Source organism: Prionailurus viverrinus, chromosome B2 (assembly GCF_022837055.1).
Source record: "Prionailurus viverrinus isolate Anna chromosome B2, UM_Priviv_1.0, whole genome shotgun sequence".
NCBI lineage: Eukaryota > Metazoa > Chordata > Mammalia > Carnivora > Felidae > Prionailurus > Prionailurus viverrinus.
The window spans coordinates 96918151-96941485 of NC_062565.1; the positions used below are offsets into that span (position 1 = coordinate 96918151).

The following is a 23335-nucleotide window of genomic DNA, read 5'->3' on the forward strand; positions in this document are numbered from 1 at the left end:
TTCAAGCAGTTCTTGTTCTTAAAGTTTATTATTTTGAGAGAGAGACAGCGCATGTGAAAATGGGGGAGGGGCAGACAGAGCTGGAGAGAAAGAATCCCGAGCAGGCTCTGCACTGTCAGTGTGGAGCTGGATGTGTGGCTCAAACTCGCAAACTGCAAGATCATGACCTGAGCTGAAATCAAGAGTCAGACGCTTCACCAACTGAGCTACCCAGGTACCCCAAGTAGTTCTTGCTCTTAACTAGCATGGTATAATGCCTTTTCTTTCTCTTACATGAACTGGAAAGCATTTCAATTTCATTTGAGAAGAGAACACATATCTATGTCATAACATAATTTACAAGCCCGTGCACAAGGGCAAATTTTTTCATGATACATCACAGATTTAAAATAGTACATTAAGTCAAACAACTTTGGATAAAACCATATTTACAGAGATGACAGAAAATTGAAGCCATCATTATGTTAATCATGCACCTCTACTACAATATACACATTTTTAAAAACCATAACTAAAAGTGTCATATGGCTGCAGGACAAATGTCAGTAAGAATTAGAAGTAGAATATTTCTTGGCCAACTAATTTTTGACAAAGCAGGAAAGAATATCCAATGGAATAAAGACAGTCTCTTCAGCAAGTGGTTCTGGGAAAACTGGACAGCAACATGCAGAAGAATGAACCTGGACCACTTTCTTACACCATACAAAAAAATAAACTCAAAATGGAAGAAAGACCTCAATGTAAGACAGGAAGCCATCAAAATCCTCGAGGAGAAAGCAGGCAAAAACCTCTTTGATCTTGGCCACAGCAACTTCTTTCTCAACATGTCTCCGGAGGCAAAGGAAACAAAAGCAAAAATGAACTATGGGACCTCATCAAAATAAAAAGCTTCTGCACAGTGAAGGAAACAATCAGCAAAACTAAAAGGCAACCAACAGAACGGGAGAAGATATTTGCAAATGACATATCAGATAAAGGGTTAGTATCCAAAATCTATAAAGAACTTATCAAACTCAACACCCAAAAAACAGATAATGCAGTGAAGAAATGGGCAAAAGACATGAACGGACACTTCTTCAAAGAAGACATCCAGATGGCCAACCAACACATGAAAGAATGCTCAACATTACTCATCATCAGGGAAATACAAATCAAAACCACAATAAGATACCACCTTACACCTATTAGAATGACTAACATTAAGAACTCAGGCAACAACAGATGTTGGCGACGATGCAGAGAAAGAGGATCTCTTTTGCACTGTTGGTAGGAATGCAAACTGGTCCAGCCACTCTGGAAAACAGTATGGAGGTTCCTCAAAAAACTAAAAATAGAACTACCCTATGACCCAGCAACTGCACTACTAGGCATTTATCCACGGGATACAGGTGTGCTGTTTTGAAGGGACATATGCACCCCCATGTTTATCGCAGCACTATCAACAATAGCCAAAGTATGGAAAGAGCCCAAATGTCCATCGATGGATGAATGGATAAAGAAGATGTGGTATGTACATACAATGGAGTATTACTCGGCAATCAAAAAGAATGAAATCTTGCCATTTGCAACTACGTGGATGGAACTGGAGGGTATTATGCTAAGTGAAATTAGTCAGAGAAAGACAAAAATCCTATGACTTCACTCATATGAGGAATTTAAGAGACAAAACAGATGAACATAAGGAAAGGGAAACAAAAATAATATAAAACCAGGGAAGGGGACAAAACAGAAGAGACTCATAAATATGGAGAACAAACTGAGGGTTACTGGAGGGGTTGTGGGAGGGGGGATGGGCTGAATGGGTAAGGGGCACTAAGGAATCTTTGTTGCACTATATGCTAATTTGGATGTAAATTAAAAAAAAAAAAGAAGTGGAATATTTCTATATTTTATGTTAAGAATAAAAGGCCAAAAAAATTTTACTTGATTAAGTATATTCTTCAGGTCATACTTTTTTTTTTTTTTAACAAATAGGCACTGAATAAGACTCAGATGTTATCACATCCACTATTGAGTCAGAAAACAAAATTAATATACTAATATATTTTTACTTAAATCTTTAATGATGAAAACTTATTTTTACTAAAAATGTCAATGCAAAACTCTGACTGCAGTAACGGCATTTGGGGTTTCATACAATCAAAGGACACTATTACCTCATGTTGTTTCCACTATTTTTAAAAACCAGCCTCAGGGTTCATACTACTTTTAAGTCATTGGATAAACGATTAATGAGTTAAAAAATTTTTTTTAATGTTTTATTTTCGTGAGAGAGAGCGACAAAGTGCGAGCAGAGGAAGGGTAGAAAGACAGAGGGAGACACAGAATCTGAAGCAGGCTCCAGGTTCTGAGCTGTCAGGACAGAACCTGATGCAGGGCTCAAACCCACAAACCGTGATATCATAACCTGAGCCAACATCAGACACTTAACTGACTGAACCCCCCAGGTGCCCCAGGATTAGTGAGTTTAAAATGACAAACAAAATTTAGCCCATGCTTTAACATTTTTACTGTTCCCTTATAAAATATCAGAATAGTTTTTCTTTCGTAAAACAGCCTGTAAAATTCCTGTAATATGTATTTGTATTGAGCTTTAAGATATTTTTTAATAAGATCTATTTATTCTTTTGCAGGATTAAGATCATTCTGTATAATTGTGCAAGCCTATGTGACACACATGACATTTGTTACACTGCTCTCCTTTTCCCTTGAGTCCCTGGACCTGAAGCCCATGGAGATGGGTGGTGAGGGAAGAGGTGGGCTCTAGGAGGGACAAAATACAACTATTTCTACATATGGCAGTTTTTCAAGCACCCTGGAGCAGAATACCCCAGATGAAGCCACACAGGAACCTTTTTAAATCTAATAATGGGAGGAGATGTTCTCTTCCTAAGACTGGTTAATCCGTTTCTGCTGTTCCAATAATAATAAGAAAAACAATTGTAAAGAAGCAGCGAGCAAACATTAATAAGGAAACTCTGGACCTGGACATGTGTAACCTCGGGCTTCTCTAAGCCCACCTCACCTGTAAAATCAGGAAGATTATCTTTATGCCACATGACATTATTATGAAGAACAAATAAGATGATGTCTGGCAAATTACGCTGACATCAGTAAAATGTTACTAAGGGGTGCCTGGGTGGCTCAGTTGGTTGAGCATCTGACTTGTGATTCAGCTCAGGTCATGATCCCAGGAGTTATGGGCTCAAATCCCATGTTGGGCTCCACACTGAGCATGGAGCCTGCTTAAGATTCTCTTTTTCTCCCTCAGTCCCTCTCCCCCACTAATACATGAAAGTGCGCATTCTCTATTTCTCTCTCTCTCAAACAAATAGAAATTTAAAAAATGCTGTTCACATGCAAGACTTGAAGAGGAAGAGAGCATGGGAGTTCATTACAGAACTTAGATGTAATATTACATAATGCACCTGGCTTTAATTATAAACATTCACAGACTATTTTACATAGATTCATGAAGTTGTTTTAAATATTTTAAATCTCCAGATTATTAGTGAATTGGAAACATGCTAACTTTTGAAAAATGAATTTCCAAATCATCTGGACCACTTAAAATTGAATCTATTCCTCTGAAAAGGAAAAAAAAAAACATGATAAAAACAGATTTGGTACCATTTTTCTTGCCTTCTCCACACATTTCTATTAGGCTCAGTCTAGATGGTGTGTAGCCTGCTGTTGAGAGTGAGACTTCAGTTCGGCCACACCACCCTGAATGTGCCCAGTTGTTTCCAATCTTGAAAACAGGGCCCAACCTAAGCAGGGCTGGGCTTAGTGAGTCCTTGGGTGGAACAGTGAGGTTTCAGAACTGATTTCAAGGCTCAACATCTCAGCGAAGTACATTTATGAGTCCACAAATAGCTTCATAACCGAACAACTCGTTTCGCACAAATTATGATGTCTGATTATATATATCCCTGTTATATGTACAAATAACCCAAAACCAGACATACATACATACATACATACATACAATTTGGTACTCCTACATGTACATATATGTATGTATGTATGTATGTACGTATATATGTATTTTAGAGATATTTTCACGCAGTTAAAAACATTTTGCTGGCATACTCAAAACTGATCTAAATTGTTGACCCCTTGGCAGAGAATTCAGGCAAAGTAGTCTTGCTCCTTAAGAAAGACAGGTTAGAGTGCCTAGGTGGCTCAGTGGGTTGAGCGACTAACTTCAGCTCAGGTCATGATCTCACAGTTTGTGAGTTCGAGTCCCGTGTCAGGCTCTGTGCTGACAGCTCAGAGCCTGGAGCCTGCTTTGGATTCTGTGTCTCCGTCTCTCTCTGCCCCTCTCCTACTCTGTCTCAGAAATAAACATTAATAAAAATAAAAATTAAAAAAAAGAAAGACAGGTTGACTTATAGCTCAGGGTAGAAGCAGATGTATCTGATTTCAAAATATATTTATTTTTTTATTAAAGATTTTTTTTAATGTTTACTTTTGAGACAGAGAGATAGAGCATGGGCAGAGAGAGAGGGAGACATAGAATCCAAAGCAGGCTCCAGGCTCTGAGCTATCTGCACAGAGCCTGACACGGGGCTCAAACTCACAGACTGCAAGACCATGACCTGAGCCAAAGTTGGGCGCTTAACCGACTGAGACACCCAGGCACCCCCAAGATGTATTTAAATGGAACAAAGTGTACAATTTCTTAGTTTATGAACTTCCATTGGCATTTGATAGGATGGACATTTGAGGTTAGTAAAATGGAATTATATTAAATTGAGACTTAAATTGCATAGGAAGAGCAATCATGTCTTCTGAAAGAAAATCCAACTATTTATAAATAACCTCAGATTTATCCATATTTTTGATTCAAAAGTCATTTTCAATTTAGTATCATATTCCAAAGAGGAACTTAATTCTACACACTGATATTCAAAAAGCAAAACATATCACAGGTTGTAGACTGCAGCAATGAGCCACTCTTTGTAGCTTTTTTAGGAGTAAATCAACAGCAATCTCTGTAATCTCATGACTAATACTATGCTGGTTATTTAATTAAAAAGAAACTATGGGACAAGAGCAATCACATCATGTAGGTATCCAACAGTCCTAAGGATTATTTGAGGAATACATAAACTACTTGAGTCTGTATCTTACTTACACACTTCTTAAATCCTCCTCGTATCTCAATTGTTCATCTGCTTTAGTATTTGGATGCTGATACCTGGGGATCACTTGCCTCAAAACTACCACTGTTACCTACATGACCCTAGATTCCTAACATCCTAACATGTATCCTGATACAGCATGAGCTTGAAACACATTTCTGACTTCCATCACTAGAGTGCATGTCAAACAGCAGAAACTCTATCTATTGAGAGTTATGACAATGACATATCTTCCAGGTGGCATCAGACTGGGGGCAAATGCAGGAATCAATGTATGGTGTGAAGAAGTTACCCTGGGGGCGCCTGGGTGGCGCAGTCGGTTAAGCGTCCGACTTCAGCCAGGTCACGATCTCGCGGTCCGTGAGTTCGAGCCCCACATCAGGCTCTGGGCTGATGGCTCAGAGCCTGGAGCCTGTTTCCGATTCTGTGTCTCCCTCTCTCTCTGACCCTCCCCCGTTCATGTGCTGTCTTTCTCTGTCCCAAAAATAAATAAACGTTGGGAAAAAAAAAAAAAAAAAAAAAAAAAAAAAGAAGTTACCCTGTATTCCACATAAATATAACCACACCTGCAGGATTAATACCTCTTTCAGATACAGTTTTCTATGTTACGGTGTTATAGAAGGTAACATAGATCTTTGCCTCCCTCAAGAGAATGGTAATGACAACTTATTTTAAATGGTTATATCCATAAAACCTTCTTGGAAGAGTGAAGAATGCTTGCTAGTTAAAAAAAAATCACAATAATTATTGCACTAGTTCAGCATAAATCCTAAGACAGACATTTACTAGACAATCACTATCACTCTATAGAATGATGCATACCATTTCCTAGATGTTTGTAAAACCAAAGCCTGTATACAAATTCTCCCTTACTTCTTTTTTTAGTATGTCTAAAGCACCTTAAGAAGCAGTATGGTGGTGAAGAATACACAGTGTGGAGTTAGCAAACCTGGAAAAAATCATGACTCTGTGAGATAGTAACTGTAAACACTGTTACCGTTATTCGATCTTTTCTCCATAAAATGAAGGGATTCAAGGGTAGAATTTGATAGAACCATTTGATTAAAGTGCTTCATGTGTCTTGAGCAGACTGCACGATGAATGTATACTAGGGCATGAATACTAGGGCATAAATTTTAAAGAGATCACAGCACGCAGAAAAGCTTACAATCTTTCCTAACAGGTGCACACAACTCTTGTTAGGAATGAATCAAAGATAAATGTTAGTGTAATTTCCTTAGATCTAGAATAGGGAGACCTTCCACAGGGGGCACCATTGCACTATGCAGGAATCCATCTTCAGAGGTATATCTCTGGCTTTATTATGATGTGGTGAATAGGTAAAATCTTTAAGCAAGCCAGGAAGTCAAAGACTTGGGGGAAAGGGACAGGATACACTCATCCAAAATCTTTAGTAGCATCTTACACATCACTAACCAAATGTTGCAGATCCTGTGATCTCTATTGTTATCTCAGTAATTCTGTTTGAACACTGAGGTGGCACAGCCACCTTGCTATTTCAGGAAAGGTAGTTAAGCACATCCAGGATTAGTACTCTGCCTTATGTAGTAAGTGGAGAAGCTGAGTAGTGCTTGCAGACACTGTTTAGGAAACATGGGGGGATGGCTTCAGATGTACCAACTAAACAGATTACACCTTTCTGATAGACTAATCATGTTGAAATCACAAAGCCCCTCAATTCTGTATAAAACTGGGCTGCAGAATTAGCGTATGAGCTTGGAAATATATCAATGCAGGTAATAACCAAGACTTCTAACTAACTAAAACCACAGTCAACATCTACTTGGTGGTGCCTCCTTTTTTGTTCTCTTAAAAAACATAATTTTAGAAAGCCCATACCTCTCCACGGTTTTTATGATGGGGAGAGAGAGAATAGTGTTTCCTTCAGATCTAGTTAAAACAGTTTCAATGGATTAAATAGGCTCCTCTATGGGGACAGAAGGCTCTATCCTCTACATGAAGGCATATAGGCACTTCCTGTGCACAGGTGGCTCCTGATACCACAAACTGGGAGCAATAATTGAATCCAGCTACCCCACAGTGCAGAGCATTCACCCACAGAACCAGCCTGGAGGGCACTGTTAGTTAGCTTTCTAGACTAAGATTCAAAAGGTTATCCCAATTGAATCTTTGTTTCAACCCCAGGGAGTGCAAGGCATGGAGGATAAAACGATTTGCTTAAAAGTATACTTGGGAGGAAATAAGAAGAACAAAGGTAGAGTTAAATATGTCTTATAAATTAAAAGAACAGAATATAGGCACAAACATTTGGTTTATCTTGAGTCATTCATTCATTCATTCATTCAACAAATATTTGGTATGTAATATGTGCCAGGCACTGTGTTAGGCCCTCAGAGAACAATGATGAGCAAAACCAGACACAATTTCAGGCTTATGTCTAAGAACTGGTCTTCACTAACAACCTAAGTCTTAGCCTCCTGATGAATGTTAGGTATTATGCAGACATGTAATTTTTAGAGGCCAGTAATTCAAAATGGTAATTTCAAGAATGAGAGAGATTGTCCCACTAAATATTATTGTTGCGAACCAATTTAGCAGTTTACATATACAATTAGAAACCCAAGATCAACAAGCTAGGAATATATGATTTGAAGAAAAATAAAAAAAGATTTACAACTGCATAGAGGATTGAGTTCAAATAATATCAATACTATTTGGGTTAACAACTGAGAGAATGGCATATTTTATGATGTCATAAAGAGGTTTATTATTGATAGTATTTAATAATATTATTCATGATCCACAAAGGAATAGAGATTATGATCATCAAATCTGTTGATGCCATGGAGGTATGTGGGAATGCTAACACCTCAGAAAGCAAGAATCTAATTTTAAAATAACATTAAGAAATTAAGGAATAGATCATCAAAGCAAGATGATAGTCACTGGGGACTTATGCAAAATAATATACTCAGAGATTTAAGGAGTAAAAACTAGCTTGATGACTGGGGATGAATGAACATCCAAAGAGCAACTGTTTTGCAAAAAAGACCTAAGGGCTCTACAACTCTGGTTCAAGATACTATTACATGAGTGATTAGAATTTATTTTTGATTAAGAGTTTCACATGGTAAAAAAAAGCCATACATACAGACAGAAATTAATGCTTGTTTTTCCATCAATAGTAATTGTATTTTATCTTAAAAAATGTTTTTAACGTTTATTTATTTGGGGGTAGTAAAAGAGGGAGAGAGAAAGAATTCCAAGACATGGGGCTTGAACTCAGGAACTGTGAGATCATGACCTGTGCCAAAATCAAGAGACAGTTAACCCACTGAGCCACCCAGGTACCCCAATAATTGTATTTTAAAGGAGATATAGAATCCAAGAGTAGCTGCAAAAACTGACTTTGGTTAAGTTAATTGTTTTAAAAAAAGATTACAGAAAACCTAGGGGCGTCTGGGTGGCTCAGTCTGTTGAGCATCTGACTCTTGATTCAGTTCCGGTCATGATCCCAGGGCTGTGGGATGGAGCTCCACCTCGGACTCTGCGCTGTGGGGAGACTGCTTAAGATTCTCTCTCATTCCCTCTGCCCCTCTCCCCTGCTCACAGTCTCTCTCACTAAAATTATAAATAAATAAACAAACAAACAAACAAACAAACAAACAAATAAATATTCATTATTGCTGCAAGGAAAAACACCTGTCTGAAATATGATTGTCAAAAGAAAAATAACTGGTTTTATCTGACTTTTAAGGGAACAAGGAGTGGGGGATTTAAAACTTTCAGATGGCAGTCCTGGCGGTATCTTCCGGCACCTTTCCCTGTGCTGTGGTTAGGTCATCGGATCAGCACTGGCAGTGCCTGTTCAGTGTGCTAGGCTTCTGTTCTCTTCAGTTGTCTTCCAGTGCTCCAACCACTGCTTGAGTCCCAGCACAAAAACTCACAGTGTACAAAAGTTACATTCTCCAGCTGTGCATTTCTGCCTGTTGCCAGAGAAATATGTAGTTTTCAGGAATCTAAAATTAAATTCTGGTTATGTCACTAAAAACATGATTGCAGGCAAGGTATTTTTCAATTCTTAGTAGCGCAGGTCATATCTGAAAAAATTCTAATTCAGATCTGACCCTATATGTCAAAAACAGAAATCTTAAAAAAAAAATACAGCGCATTTATTTTAAAACATGCCAAAATGTTACCACCTTAATGTCTGTATTTATATTTTTACATGCTGTCTTCCAGTCTTTATCAAGATTTTACATAACTGTACCCATATCATAATGGTATTTGGATTTTTTCCATTAAATTCTATTATAAACACTTCATTTAATTAGACCACAAGTCCTTTATGGGAAAAGATGGGAGAAGGGAATGATGATGCTTTTACATAGTCTTTGTTATTATCACTAAAACAGAAATCCTAAATGTAAAGACAACTTCAGGAGGTTAGAGGGAACAAGAGATTTAGCGCATACAGCAATGCCGTATGGAATACTTTACCAAAGGAGCTAATGTGAAGCCCCAGGGTAGGAGAAGCAGCATCTGCCCGAGAAAGGGGTACACGGAAGAGAAAACACAGTAACATCTGGTCTCTAAATGTGCCAATGTGAAAAATTCTCACAGCCAGTTAGCTAGGGTTATGAGAAAGAACGAGCAGGCAAAAAACTGCCTGCCAAAAAAAAAAAAAAAAAAAGAGTCTGGCTTTGTCAGTAAAGAAAGGACAATAATATTTACAGAAAATTTTCTATACTCAAGCTTCAAAAAAGTAGAATTTGGACTCAATATGCAGCAAAATGGTTGAAGCAATCTATGGCTAAAAGGGCAAACCTTGGAAAGGAGAACTGTGACATGAGAGGAAAGACTCTCTTTCTCTTCTTGAAGGGAAGTGATGATATGTGATCATGCAAATGCAAATGTCTGCGGACAGCACTGTTTGCTTGTGGGAAGAGAATTTTAATGTGTACCCTATGCAAATGCGTTTTATAATAAAACAGAATGTGCAAGGCCTTCTGAGGGCGGGGAGGGAAGCGGCAGCTCCAGACGCCGCACTTGAGAGTGGCGGGGACGCAGCCAGAAGCGTGTGCCACTCGCAACCCTGAACAGACTCCAGCAGAGAGGGCACGTCAAAACCCCACTCCTTAAAAAAAAATCTCTCTTACGTTCCACCGAGAACTGGATGCCTAATGAATTAACACCTGCAAGATCTTTCTTTACCCAGTGCTTAACCTTGAACAACTCTGTGCTTAGAGTGAACCTCAGGAAGAAGACATTAAAAAAAACAACAACTCTTTTCTGTACTGAGTCATGGGGAAAATGGTAGGAACTGCACAGTAAAGACTAGAGATGACTATAAAGAAAGCTCCTGAAAACCATTTAGAGTCTTTGTGTCAAAATTAGCATGAATGTCAAAGCCCATTTAAGGCCCGGTCGGAAGCATTTGTGAAAGGGAGCAGGAGGCCATCACAGTGGTGACAGAGTCTGGTTTTGACCAAGTACTATTTATTGATACCTGTGTATCTGAAGCAGTTATTAAAAAGAAATTGGGGGAAAGTCTGCATCCCTACACTGGAGATATTTAAGCAAGCCATTTTGAAAGTGTTAAAAATTAAAATTGTAGAAAGCCGAACCATAGGTGCCATGTTTTGCCTGAAGTGGTAAAAATACCATCTGCCTCAGTCTTTTTAGCAGCAGGCTTATTTCGAGTAGCAGTAGGCTAAGCTGCAGGCATACGCTCAGCTCCAGCTGGGGAAAATACACAGACGTTTGTAGATGTTTTTCTAAGCAAGAGTAGTCAACATATTCGTTTTCTTTCAGACATATATATGTTACCATAGCAAACCAAGCATCAATGTGGTCCGAGAAGCTTCTCCACCAGTCCCAACCCGTACCCATAAATTCCTACAATTCAATAGGTGGCACTCTTCCCTCTAGCACTGCACTGAATCAGCTGCACTCAACTGTGGGGCCAGAAGCCTGGGGAACGTGGAATAGTCTTGAGAAATACACACTCAGGGTTGCAGACCAACCACTGTAATTAGGATCCACACAGCATTGCATATAGGGGCTTAACTGTTAGCACTGGCTTTTTGGGTCATGGTTCACTTCTGGTAATTATATTCTGTCTAATAAGACTTCTCCTGAAGTTTTAACTAGGTAAGTAAGACATTCTTGTTTTTCTATTTCAGAAGCTACTGGGTACCATCGCCTTTCGGTTACTCAGCTCCCAGCCTTGCCCAGACCCCAGGTGGATGAGTTCCAGCAGCAGGAAGGGCACTCCCATGACTGTCTTAACCACCGTACAGAGGCAGGAGAGACAAAATGAATTAATGGTTGTCAAGTGCTTTGATATCTTAAGATGAAAGGCATTGTAGTACCGTGAAGCATTCATATCCAGACTCTATCGCAACAGGAACTCAATTAAAAAGTAATTCAATTTCTCATCTGAGGGTTTGAGTACAGACCACTGTTTTGCTGAATGTGACAGTCTCAATATCCAGCTGAAACTGATTTTGAAATGATCACCTCTTCCTTTGATTCCTCGCCATTCTGAGACTGACAAAATTTGAGAGCTGGCCTATATGGCCACAAAAGCACATAGCCAAAATAATCTCCTATGGTCCTCAAAACCTGACTTTTCAGATAAAATTTGGCTTTTGGGTAAATACTCACCACTTGGAAATAACAAAATTTCCAGCAACAAACACATTTCATGATGGTCTCCAAAAATGGCTCCTGAGTTTTTCAAATGTAGAGTTACAGATAAACCCAAGGGCAGACCTAAGCTGCTAAGCATCAGTCAGCATGAGCACCATGCCCATGCAAAACAGAGATGCCTAGACCGTGGGTCATGACATGTGTTACTAAGGGCCCGTGGTACACTGTGTAAGAGACAGTATCACAAGCTACACCCTGCAGATATCTGCCCCATACCTGCTAGAGATGGACATAACCTTTTTTTCCCATGTCACTTGTGTTTAGGTCTGTGGAAGGACGATAAGCCTAGATGAATTGCTTAGATCAGCTATGGCCCTTAAATGTCAGAACCGCACCACATATTCCCGAGGGGTGGGGTTCTGTTTACTGGCACAAGAAATATGATCACTACACACTTGTGAAGGCAACCATAGGACTACTGAACATTGAGATGGACTATGTGACATAGTCAATATATTCTTTTTTTTCTTTTTTAAATGTTTTAAAAAATTTATTTGGCTGGGGGGGGGGGGGGGGGAGAGGGAGAGAATCCCAAGCAGGTTCCGCACTGTCACTGCAGAGCCCGACATGTGCCTCGATCTCACGAACTGTGAGATCACGACCTCAGCCAAAATCAAGAGTTGAATGCTTAACTGACTAAGCCACCCAGGTGCCCCTGTAGTCAATATATTCTTAAAATGGCTCCGTGAAGTCTACAATCCTCAATTCCAGACCTCCCAGAACCTCCTGCACTTCTAGAATAATACTAATGCAACTCATATGCATACACTTGACAAGCCCTCCTGTACATAAAGCCTGTGCTGGGTACAAATGATGCGACCATGAATAATGTACCTTCAGAGCTCTTACATTCCAATGGAAGAAAAAAACCAGAAGCAAGAAACTAAATGAAAATAATAATTTTAGATTATGATAAATGTTAAGAAGGAAAAATAGAGCAAAGGGGGAGGGGCTACTTTGGATAGGGAGGTCTGAGTCAAGGAAGCATGTGATGGCACAGCCTACATCAGCCTTGTTCATGGTGGCAGTCAGCACTAACACAGTGCTTTGCACATATTAAGTATCCAATAACTGGTGGTTGAGTGGATAAAGTAGATGAAGGAATGAATGTGGACCTCAGGTATATAAGAATACCCCCCACTGCCCAAGAAGAATATTTTCTCTCAAATTTGGAATTGGCCTAAAGAATAAACCAGCACTATTCTAAAACTGCTCGCTTTATACAAAGGAAAGTGAAGAAAGACCAGAGAGGTTAAGGGTTCTTAGATTTTTCAGTGAGTTGGTGGCTGAGCCACCGCTGGGTCCAGGAGTGTCCTTCTATCCATGCACTGTATTTTTTCCTTTTTTCTAAGCTCTTCAATTGTCATGAGCTTCTGCAATAAGAAACCCTGAAGGAGTTCTAGGAGTCAAAAATAAGCATCAAGGATCAACAGTTATTCTATTGCTAAATCGTGATGACTTTTCCCTTACTTTTTTGTTCATAAGTTAGCTTTCCTTTACCCTAACACAGTGAAATCCCAGCCTTTATCTCCAAGCTAGTTTATTACAACCTTCCCAAACAATCTTTTTAACTCTGTTGATACCTGTAACATTTGTCGAAAGCATCTTTTCTCTCTGATTGATATAAGAAAACCTATACCAGATTTTCTCCTGCAATGGACTTCTTATGTCTTCTATTTTCTTACTCACGGCTTCACTCGCTCATTCACTTACCCATTTACCTCCTCCCTACCTCCTTCAGCACTATTTACCATGTGCCAAGCACTGTGTTAAGCACCAAGTATATAAAGACAAATATGACACTGTCCCTGCCCTCCAAGAGCTCACAGTCTATGGTCTGCCTCATAAATGGGTCATTATAATATTACAGAGTAGGTACAATGACTGAGAGATGTACCGTGTATTAAAGCACGAAGGAAAGCAATAGTTTGTGAGACAGAGAAAAGAAGGGACTACATCTCAGTCAAGGCAAAGAGGGGACAGGCGTGGTGCCACGGGTGTGCACCTCAGGGCTGCCAGGAGAGCACAAGGTTCTGGATCGGCCCTGAAAGATCACCATGGGTTTCAGCTGTCCCACTGCAAGCAGAGCCCTTACACCTCGTATTTCTTCCTCCTTGTCTTTGGGGTGCAGGTGTGCTCACACCCTGGATATTCCTGATGGTGGCATAAGCCAGATGGTTAGCGTGTTTCTTTAGCCAAGCAGCTGTATGCATCCCACACACCTGCTAAAATGTTCCATTTGTCCCTGAGGGGAAAACCAAGTGTGACCCAAATGTGTTCAGAGGCTTCCACTGGTGCACTGAAATCTGAACTCCCACAGCACTTTTTAAACAAGGCCATGTATCAGAATGATCTTGGAGCCTTTTTCCAAATACTTCCGTCCTGCCCCTGCCCTGCTCTCCCCACCAGGGGATTTTGATCTTGGTGAAAGAGGGTGTGATGCTGTGGTAACCTAGGCATATGTGTTTTCAAAAGCTCCACAGATGATGTGAAAACTACCACCTTTAGGAGTCTGAGTCTGCTGTGTATGGTGCCTCTCAGGTATTATCTGATGGTGCTAAAAGCTGTTTTGCATCCAGAGGCCAAAGGCATCTTTCTACCAATGGTTAGTTATCTTATCCAGTATATTTTTCTTCCTAGTACTTACTACCACATGACATTATACTATGTATCCATTTAGTTGTTGCCTCCCCACACTGCATTGCATATGTCTCAAAAGGAAAACACTTCATTTGGCTCACTGTTATAGTCTCAACACTTAACACAATGTCTGGAGTGAAGTAGTCACTCAATAAATACACTTACCTGCTAATATCTATTACCTAACAGGGAATGTCCCTCAGCTCCGAATGTGATGATTCTTTTTTGACCTTTTGATTATAAACAAAAGCCAAACACCAGATTGAAATGTAGAAAACTGTGTAGTATGTATAAAATCTACTTACCTTAGCATAGTCTAATCTTCCCTTCTCTTGAGCCTGAAGTAGAAAGAGGGGGAAATTAATTTGTTAGTTCTTTAAAAATTAGGTAGTGCTTTTAAAACTTACTTCTCCAAGAATAAAAGCCAACTCTCTCTCCCTTGGTCCCCCATCATTTATCTATGTATCTACATAGTTGTATCTCTATGCAACTATACACGTATAACACTTTCAAGCATATTGAAAAGTTGAAAGAACTGCACAGTGAGCACGTATATATACTCTATCTAGACAGGACAGTAGCAGACATCATGACTCTTCACCTCGCCATGTTTCAGCACACAAGTCTTATAAGCATAGGGTGTCTTGTACATAACCACATGACTACTATCACATTTTATTTTTTTTTAACGTTTATTTATTTTTGAGGGACGGGGAGGGGCAGACAGACAGTGGGACAGAGGATCCGAAGCAGGCTCTATCCTGACAGCAGAGAGCCTGATGTGAGGCTCAAACTCATGAACTGTGAGATCATGACCTGAGCTGAAGTTGGACACTTAACCGACTGAGCCACCCATGTGCCCTTGTTATCACATTTTAAAAACAATTCCATATTATCTAACATACAATCCATATTCAAAATTTTCCTATTGTCCCAAGAATATCCTTTATAGCTTTCTCCACCCAACCAAAATTAAACAAGATTCACACATTACATATGGTTTCTACATCTCTGGTTAGCCTTTTAATTTTTTTTTTTTTTAACGTTTATTTATTTTTGGGACAGAGAGAGACAGAGCATGAACAGGGGAGGGGCAGAGAGAGAGGGAGACACAGAATCGGAAACAGGCTCCAGGCTCTGAGCCATCAGCCCAGAGCCTGACGCGGGGCTCGAACTCACGGACCGCGAGATCGTGACCTGGCTGAAGTCAGACGCTTAACCGACTGTGCCACCCAGGCGCCCCTCTGGTTAGCCTTTTAAATCTAGACTAGACCCTCCCCATATTTTAAGAAATGAAAAGAAAAACCATTAACTTTTTTTCCATGCATATCATTGACTTTTTGAAGAGACCAGGGCAGCTGTCTTATAAAATGTCTTTTTGGATTTGTCATATTGTTTCTTCGATGTGTCATTTAATTTGTCCCTGTTTTGCTCTCAAACTGAAAGTTGGGTCTGAAAAAGCTTGCTTAAACATTTCTGGCAAGAGCACTTTATATAGGAAATTACGTACTTAATATTGCATCAATTCAGGAGGCACAAAATGTCAGGCTGTCCCACTCATAGTAATGCTATAAATTTGATCACTTGGTTGAGGTGGTGACTATCAGATGGTTCCACTGTAACGACATGTTTCCTCCCGTATAATCAGTTTGTAATCTGTGGGGTCAGTTTCTCCTCCACTTCCTTTGGCATAACTTTTTATCATGTTGTATTATGTTGAAAGATCCCCAGCTTGACCTTCCACCCCATCAGGGATGAGGACAGAGAAAAAGGTGGAGTTGAAAAAGATATCCTATATGGGGTTGTATTTAAAAAATATTTTTAGTTATAAAAAATTTAAAGTGAACACATACACTACTCAAATGTGTCATGTATAGGGGCGCCTGGGTGGCGCAGTCGGTTAAGCGTCCGACTTCAGCCAGGTCACGATCTCGCGGTCCGTGAGTTCGAGCCCCGCATCGGGCTCTGGGCTGATGGCTCGGAGCCTGGAGCCTGTTTCCGATTCTGTGTCTCCCTCTCTCTCTGCCCCTCCCTCGTTCATGTTCTGTCTCTCTCTCTGTCCCAAAAATGAATAAACTTTGAAAAAAAAAATTTAAAAAAAAAAAAATGTGTCATGTATAAAATCCTAACATGACAGAGATAACCAATGTTATTAACCTTTGTCGATATGCCAACCCAGTTTTTGTAGACTTCATTACAAACTTCTCTCGCCACCTCTGCACAGAATGAGAATCCTTCAATTTGCAAATAGGTTAGGTCCTGAGTCCAAAATGACACTATACAGATAATGAAGGTGGGCAGATTACTTTAATGAGATTAAAGAAGATTTATAACATTGGCCCTGACTCTTCTTGCTTCTTTACAGTCCTTTAAAAAAAATTTATACAAAGATGCTTGCATTTTGTTTTTCTTATTTTCATAATAAGCAACTTAGAAGACACTGCTCATGTATAGCTTTTGGCCCCATCACAAACCACTGTAAGTGAAAATGGGGACTTGAAGGTTTTCTATGACACTAAAGGCCCCTGCAATCAATGTACTATGAAGAAGAATTTGGGGTTTTCAATCTGCTCTTGAAATTTTTTAGGGATGAACTAAGTAGAGTCAGAATGTAGTCCTGAGATGCATTAGATCATAAGGAATAGGAGTCAGTTCTTGCAGAAATTTAGAAACTAGGTTTCTTCTTTCTGCTCAGACATTTTACATTTACTTGTGTTTCCATGGACATATTCTCCCCAAATGTTTTGCCTATGTTGAAAATCCCTCTTTCTCCACCGTAACATCTACGGTTTACAGAGAACCCTTGAGCACGTCTGTCCAGGGCACTCATGACCCAGCTACTAAATTTTGTTACTGCACAAATATCAACCGGCCTTGATCCAAGGAACAATCCATAGCTTGTGACCACAATTTCAGCAGCAGCATTTCACAGTTTTCCTTAGTCTTTAAGTTCTCAAACTTCCAGCTGTCCCTTGAATTCATTTTAGGTTAAGAGATCTCTGACACTGAGGCTGATCCTATGGTCACATGCTTTCCACCTTTTCAATTGTTCACCCTTTTTCATGCCTCTTGCTGATTAGTATAGATGGCTCAAGTATGGTACTTTTCAAATGATGCACAAACTGTGGGAGCTCCACAGAATTGTTCCTCTTGTCAAACAACCCATTCCTGCAACAAATTTGCCATTTTCTCAATACTTTCAGTTGTGTTCCTATTCCAACCGGCTCATCATTCTGTGTCTTTCAATATTCTTATCTTTCAGTGTTTCACAAAAAGAGTACGTTACAAGTGTTAAAAGTGGTATTTGTTGGAAGTTAGAAAGCCGAGGAGCTTCTGTATCTTGAGATTGCAAGGTAAAGTGCAGAGAAATGATACAATTTACGATGACTTAGGGTGGACTTTTCCTTTTGAAAGTAGTGAGCCACTTTTCAGTTTGTCTCATTAAAAAAAAAAAAAAAAAAGAAAGAAAGAAAAATCAACAGCCATTTCCTTACATAGGAAGAGTGACCATAACGCTGGTTACAGATAACATTATAGTGATCCTATCAGAAATTTCTGTACAACCATTTTTCTCATACTTTGATTATAAACTATCTTAGAGAATTCTATTATTTTGAAGTCCTTGGGCTTTATCAATCACAAGTTACCTTCAAAGTCTGTCATTTCATGGTGTATTCCTGGCTTGGTTACCACTCTTTGAGCCAGGAAAGATACACTCTGCTGGGGATGGCAGCACAGGAACGCCATGTATGTAATCCATATCTGTTCAGGATCAGCTCCTAAATGGTTTGAGAGCTGGGAGATCAGAAGGCTACATAAAATGACGGCACGATTACTGCAGCCATTTACAACCTGAATAGGCGTTAGCTGTTGATATGTGGCTCACCTGAATGTCCTTTTTATTTTATTACAACAAACATTTCAGCTCTGTGAAACCACTTCATCCTGGACTGCTTAGTAAGCTTGTACAGAAAGCACCAGTTTTCTGATAAGATAAATATTATAAATATTTAAGTCTTTATAGGATTTACAATATGTATTTCTAGCTGTTGCTGTGTGTTAGTATCTACGTAGGTCATATACGCACCTAAGAGTACACATTCTAATACACTTTTTTTTTTCACAAGATGCTTTTAGAGCTTATGAAAACACAGCACATTAGAAACTGATGGAAATGAGATTTAATCCCCTATACAAGTAACATTTCTCATTACACTTTACCTATTCTATTTCTTTTTGCAAAATAGTTAATTTGGGAGAGGCTATAGTTTCTCTTTCACCTGATGGCTCATTCACTAAATAATTATCCATTGTGTGCCTACTATGTGTCGGGCACTGCACTGGAGAGGAAGCCATGAACAGAACAGATAAAAATCTCTGCCCTCGTGGAGCTTCTATTCCAGGGGTTACATAGTCTTGTTTTGGTTAGGCTTCACATACAATCTCCCTCTAGAACTTAGGTTCTATGAGAGGACAGCAAAGTTCTCTCCTGCTCACAACTGTATTCCATGTTTAGATCAGTACTAGTATAGAGCACGTGGCCAATAATATCTGGTGAATGGATGCATACGTGGATAAATGCTTTTTTCTTTATATGTGTTGGTTATGTACGGTCTATTTAGGAAACCTAAGAAGCAAAGTTCACTATACCCACTTCTATTTCTAGAAAAGCTGGGTGTTTCGATTCACAGCACCAGTATGTAGTTAATATGGAACCATCAGCTGATGTTTGGCAACTAATTTTTACCCGTATTTTCATTTTAATGCTCAACTTCTATTTATAAGTATACCTAGAAGGGGAATCTAGAAAATAAATGCAAAGAATTCATGAAAATCAAACAACAAAAGGATAGAACAGAGAAGAATGATCTAGTAGCCTTCCCATAGACATAGCGATTTAGTGTAATTTAAGCATCTCAACCTGAGGGGCACCTGTGTGGCTCAGTCGGTTAAGCATCTTGACTTCGGCCTAGGTCATGATCTCGCCGTTCTGGAGTTCAAGCCCCGCTTTGGGCTCTGTGCTGACAGCTCAGAGCCTGTAGTCTGCTTCAGATTCTGTGCCTCCCTCTCTTCCTCTGTCCCTCCCCCACTTGCACTCTGTCTCTCTCTCTCTCACAAAAATATATACACATTAAAAAAAAAACCAAAACGTGCCTCAACATTGAAAGCAGTGTGTTGAACTGAAAAGCACCTGGAATGGAAACCTCAGGACAATCCAAGATGCATACCTCAAAGCTTACGGTGTTAAGTAGGCCTTGTCTATGGAGGAAAGCAAGTGGCCTAATATATTTTATTTTATTTAAAAATTTTTAATGTTTTTATTTTATTTTTGAGAGAGAGAGAGAGAGAGAGAGAGAGAGAGTGAGTGAGTGAGGGACAGAGAGAGAGGGAGATACAGAATCCGAAGCAGGCTCCAGGTTCTGAGCTGTCAGCATAGAGCCTGACACGGGGCTTGAATTCGTGGGACTGTGAGATCATAACCTTAGCTGAAGTCAGACACTTAGCCAGCTGAGCCACCCAGATGCCCTGCAAGTGCCCTAGTATCTTAACGGTGACCACTCCAAAAAGCACTGTGACCTCCTGGGAAGAGGCGTGTACTGGGTGTCAGAAAATATGGTTTTTAGCACACGATACATGAATATGTCTAATAATTTTGAAATTCAAAAATTTTGGGTCTTCATTTTCTTATTTGTAAAGTAAGTACTGGACTGGACCACATGTTCCCAAATGTTGGGCTCTCACAAACGCTGCACTGGCTGTTGGAATCACCTGACTAGTTTGTTAAAAATGCACATCCTCAGTACTCTGGTCCTGAGTTTCTGACTCATTTGAAGATCACTGGTTTGGACCATGTCTAACGTCCTTTTCAATTTATGCTCCTGTATGCATTCGTGTTTACTTCAAAGGCTAAAAAAGAACAACTATAAAAACTCCTTAAGTCTCAAGGAGAATGGAGTGCTAGAACTTTCCCCTCTTTTTCTGACATCTGCCACTTATCATGTATATTTGTAGCAGAGCAAGATATTATTAAAATAACTTTCTCACTGGGGCTCAAAATAGGCTGATATAAAATAAATTCCAGACTGTATTTCAACAGCCAGCAGTCCTGAACCTCTTCCTGCCACACTGTTCATCTCCAGAAGCCACTGTAAATTCTACCATACACGGCAATTCTCTGAGGGCTTCATTACTACGGTCTTTAAAAGGGATTCACTCATCTTTTTGCCTCCTGTAGGTGTGCTTCTTGTCAATCCAGGTCATGAGAAAAGAAAGTAATTTTTCCCAGTCTTTAGCAGTTCACAGAGAATGTGTGGTTTGAACCTTGTTTTATCTTAAAAAAAAAAAAAAGTGAAAACAGACAAGATAGTGTGCCAGTGCTCATGACACCAGAGGCCTCCTCAGACAGCTATAGTGAGCACTGTAAAACAATATTCTGTACAAAAGCACAAAAAAAAAAAAAAAAAAAAAAAGCCAGTATTCTGAGCGAGAGGATGCACAGAGGGATTAATTCCAAAGGTTTATATACCAGTCTCTGCAGACCAAAGGCAGATAGATCCCCTGTTGGTAAGTAATGGATGTACAATGTGGTCTTTTACTTTAAGAAACAAATGGCTTTCTTATAAGTCAGGTAACAAAGAAGGATTGGATGACATAAATGAACTGTTTCCAATTTTCAACTACTGTTATCTGGACTTGAAAGCTGGATATGGAGAAACCTTTTTCTAAAAGTAGAAAACTAATATTCCACAGCAGGGAGTCCAGAAATTGTTAGAGACTGATCACCTCTACTTATCATGTTATTCTTCCTGAATGCTAGCAGCTATATTTGGGAACAACAGTCGTTTTTAAAGAAATTCTCTTTTTAAAACTTCAAGGAAAACTACCTTCCTCCTCAAACTTTTTTTTTTTTCCTCCTCAAACTTTTTAGTGTAAAAAACATCATGAACACCCATCTGCTCTCCACTACATTAACCAATTGCTAACATTTTGTCCTCTTTGCTTTCTCTTTGGACAATCATTTGCTGATTATTTGAGAGTAAGTTATAGACATCCTGTCTCATCCCTGAATACTTCGGCAACAACAATGTTCTCCTACAAAACCAACAAACCGTTATTACATCCAACAAGTTTAATGTTTCTTAAAGTGGTTAAGAAGTCCATATTCAAAGGTTTCCAGTTCAACCAATGGTGTTGTTTAGAACAGTTTGTTCCAAGATCAAATTAAAAATCATGCATTCTCTTTGGATGTCATGGATTTTAAGTCTCTTCTAATCTACAAGTGTCCCCATACCACACCTTTTCTTTCATAATAGTGACATTTTTTAAGAGTCCAGGTCAGTTGCCCTGGAGAATGTCCCTTATCCTGGATTTGTCTGATTGTTTCCTCATGATTAGATTAAAATTAAAAAAAAATTTTTTTGGCAACACAACTACATAAATGATGCTGCATACTTCTCTATTATATCAGGAGTCATACAATAATGATACAGTTTGTGTCATTATTGGTGAAACTAAGTTTGTTCACTGCTTCCCTTTGTATTTAATGAGTAATCTGTGGGGTACTTTGAATCCATGTGAATATGCAGTTCTCTTCTAACCATCCATCCAATTGGTTTAAGCCATCACCCATTAATAATCCTTGTGTGAATAAAAGATTACATTGGTGGCTGTGAAAAAAAATGACATTTTAAAGGTCTCTTGCCTTGGCACTGGCAGGAATATGATTTGGTTCCTTTAGAGAAGACAGGTTTTATTGAAAATAAACTCTCTGTACACCTGTATTGGTACAAAGAGGTAGAGTTTAGTATATACGTGAAAAGGCTTATTGGGGAACAGAGGAAGAGAGGAAGGGTAGGACCCCCATCGTCATCCTGCAACGGTATGGGTAGACTGTATGAGGATTTAGAAAGCTTACAAATCAGAAATCTATTAGATCTGCTAGCCCCAAAGTTGAAGCAGTTGATTTTTGGTTTGGTAGGAGAAGCAGGGCTTGTATAAACCCAACTTTCCAGTTACAAAGAAAGAAACAGGGCAGGCCTCTTTGTTATTTTGATCATTCTTGTCTATTAATAAGATAGCACAAAGGCATCTGTAAGGAAATCAATACCATTTAGAACTAGATTTCTCAGGTACCTGATGTTACCATCTCTTTCACCTAGGAAAGCTAAATTTTGGAGAGAAATGTGAATGTCCCCGGATGAGATTTCTTGTATTCTCTTCCTTTGGTTAACTGGGAAAAGAGGAAGCAACAGATAGGTGCGTAGATGGCTATGGTGTCCAGTTAAAAAAAAGAGGAGGGGCTTGTATTATCTACATAACAAATTTCTCTTTATTCAGAAGTCTTGTCAATCTTTTTTTCTTGCTGTGCTCCCTTGGAATCTGGAAGAGACATGAAATTTAAAATTGCACACACACACAAAATCTACCCAGATTGCAGAAAGGCCATGAGTAAATAAAAAAGGCTGAAAATGGAACTGAGTTGTTTCCTCCAGTGGCCAGGTTCCAAGATGATGGTCACCAATCTTGATGGCGCACCTCAAGCTCATGATGTCAAAAACCAAATTTATACCACTTTTTTCACTTAACTTGCCTATTAATATTAATGGCACGATTCTTCCTCTAATCCAAGTTCAAAATCATGGCCTCTGACTGCCCCTCCCCAGTACACACCTGCCAGCTTCTCCCTATCATATTAGTCTTCAGGCCCTATACATTTTCTCTCTGAAATGAGTTAAAAAAAAATTAATGTTTATTTTTGAGAGACAGAAAGAGAGAGAGAGAGAGAGAGAGAGAGAGAGAGAGAGGCAGAGAGTGAGGGAGACACAGAATCCAATGCAGGCTCCAGGCTCTGG

General features: G+C 39.3%; 1 protein-coding gene across 2 annotated transcripts in view; it reads right to left on the reverse strand.

The window, feature by feature from the left end:
• PDSS2 (decaprenyl diphosphate synthase subunit 2) overlaps positions 1-23335 on the reverse strand; it is a 261793-nt gene that overhangs the window by 11786 nt on the left and 226672 nt on the right. Inside the window, exon 7 of one of the 2 annotated variants that reach the window (XM_047859026.1) lies at positions 14789-14821. In XM_047859026.1, coding sequence (XP_047714982.1) covers positions 14789-14821 — 33 coding nt within the window. Of the gene's footprint in view, positions 1-14788; positions 14822-19947; positions 22260-23335 lie in introns of those variants that run through there. The other variant, XM_047859027.1, reaches the window with a different exon arrangement.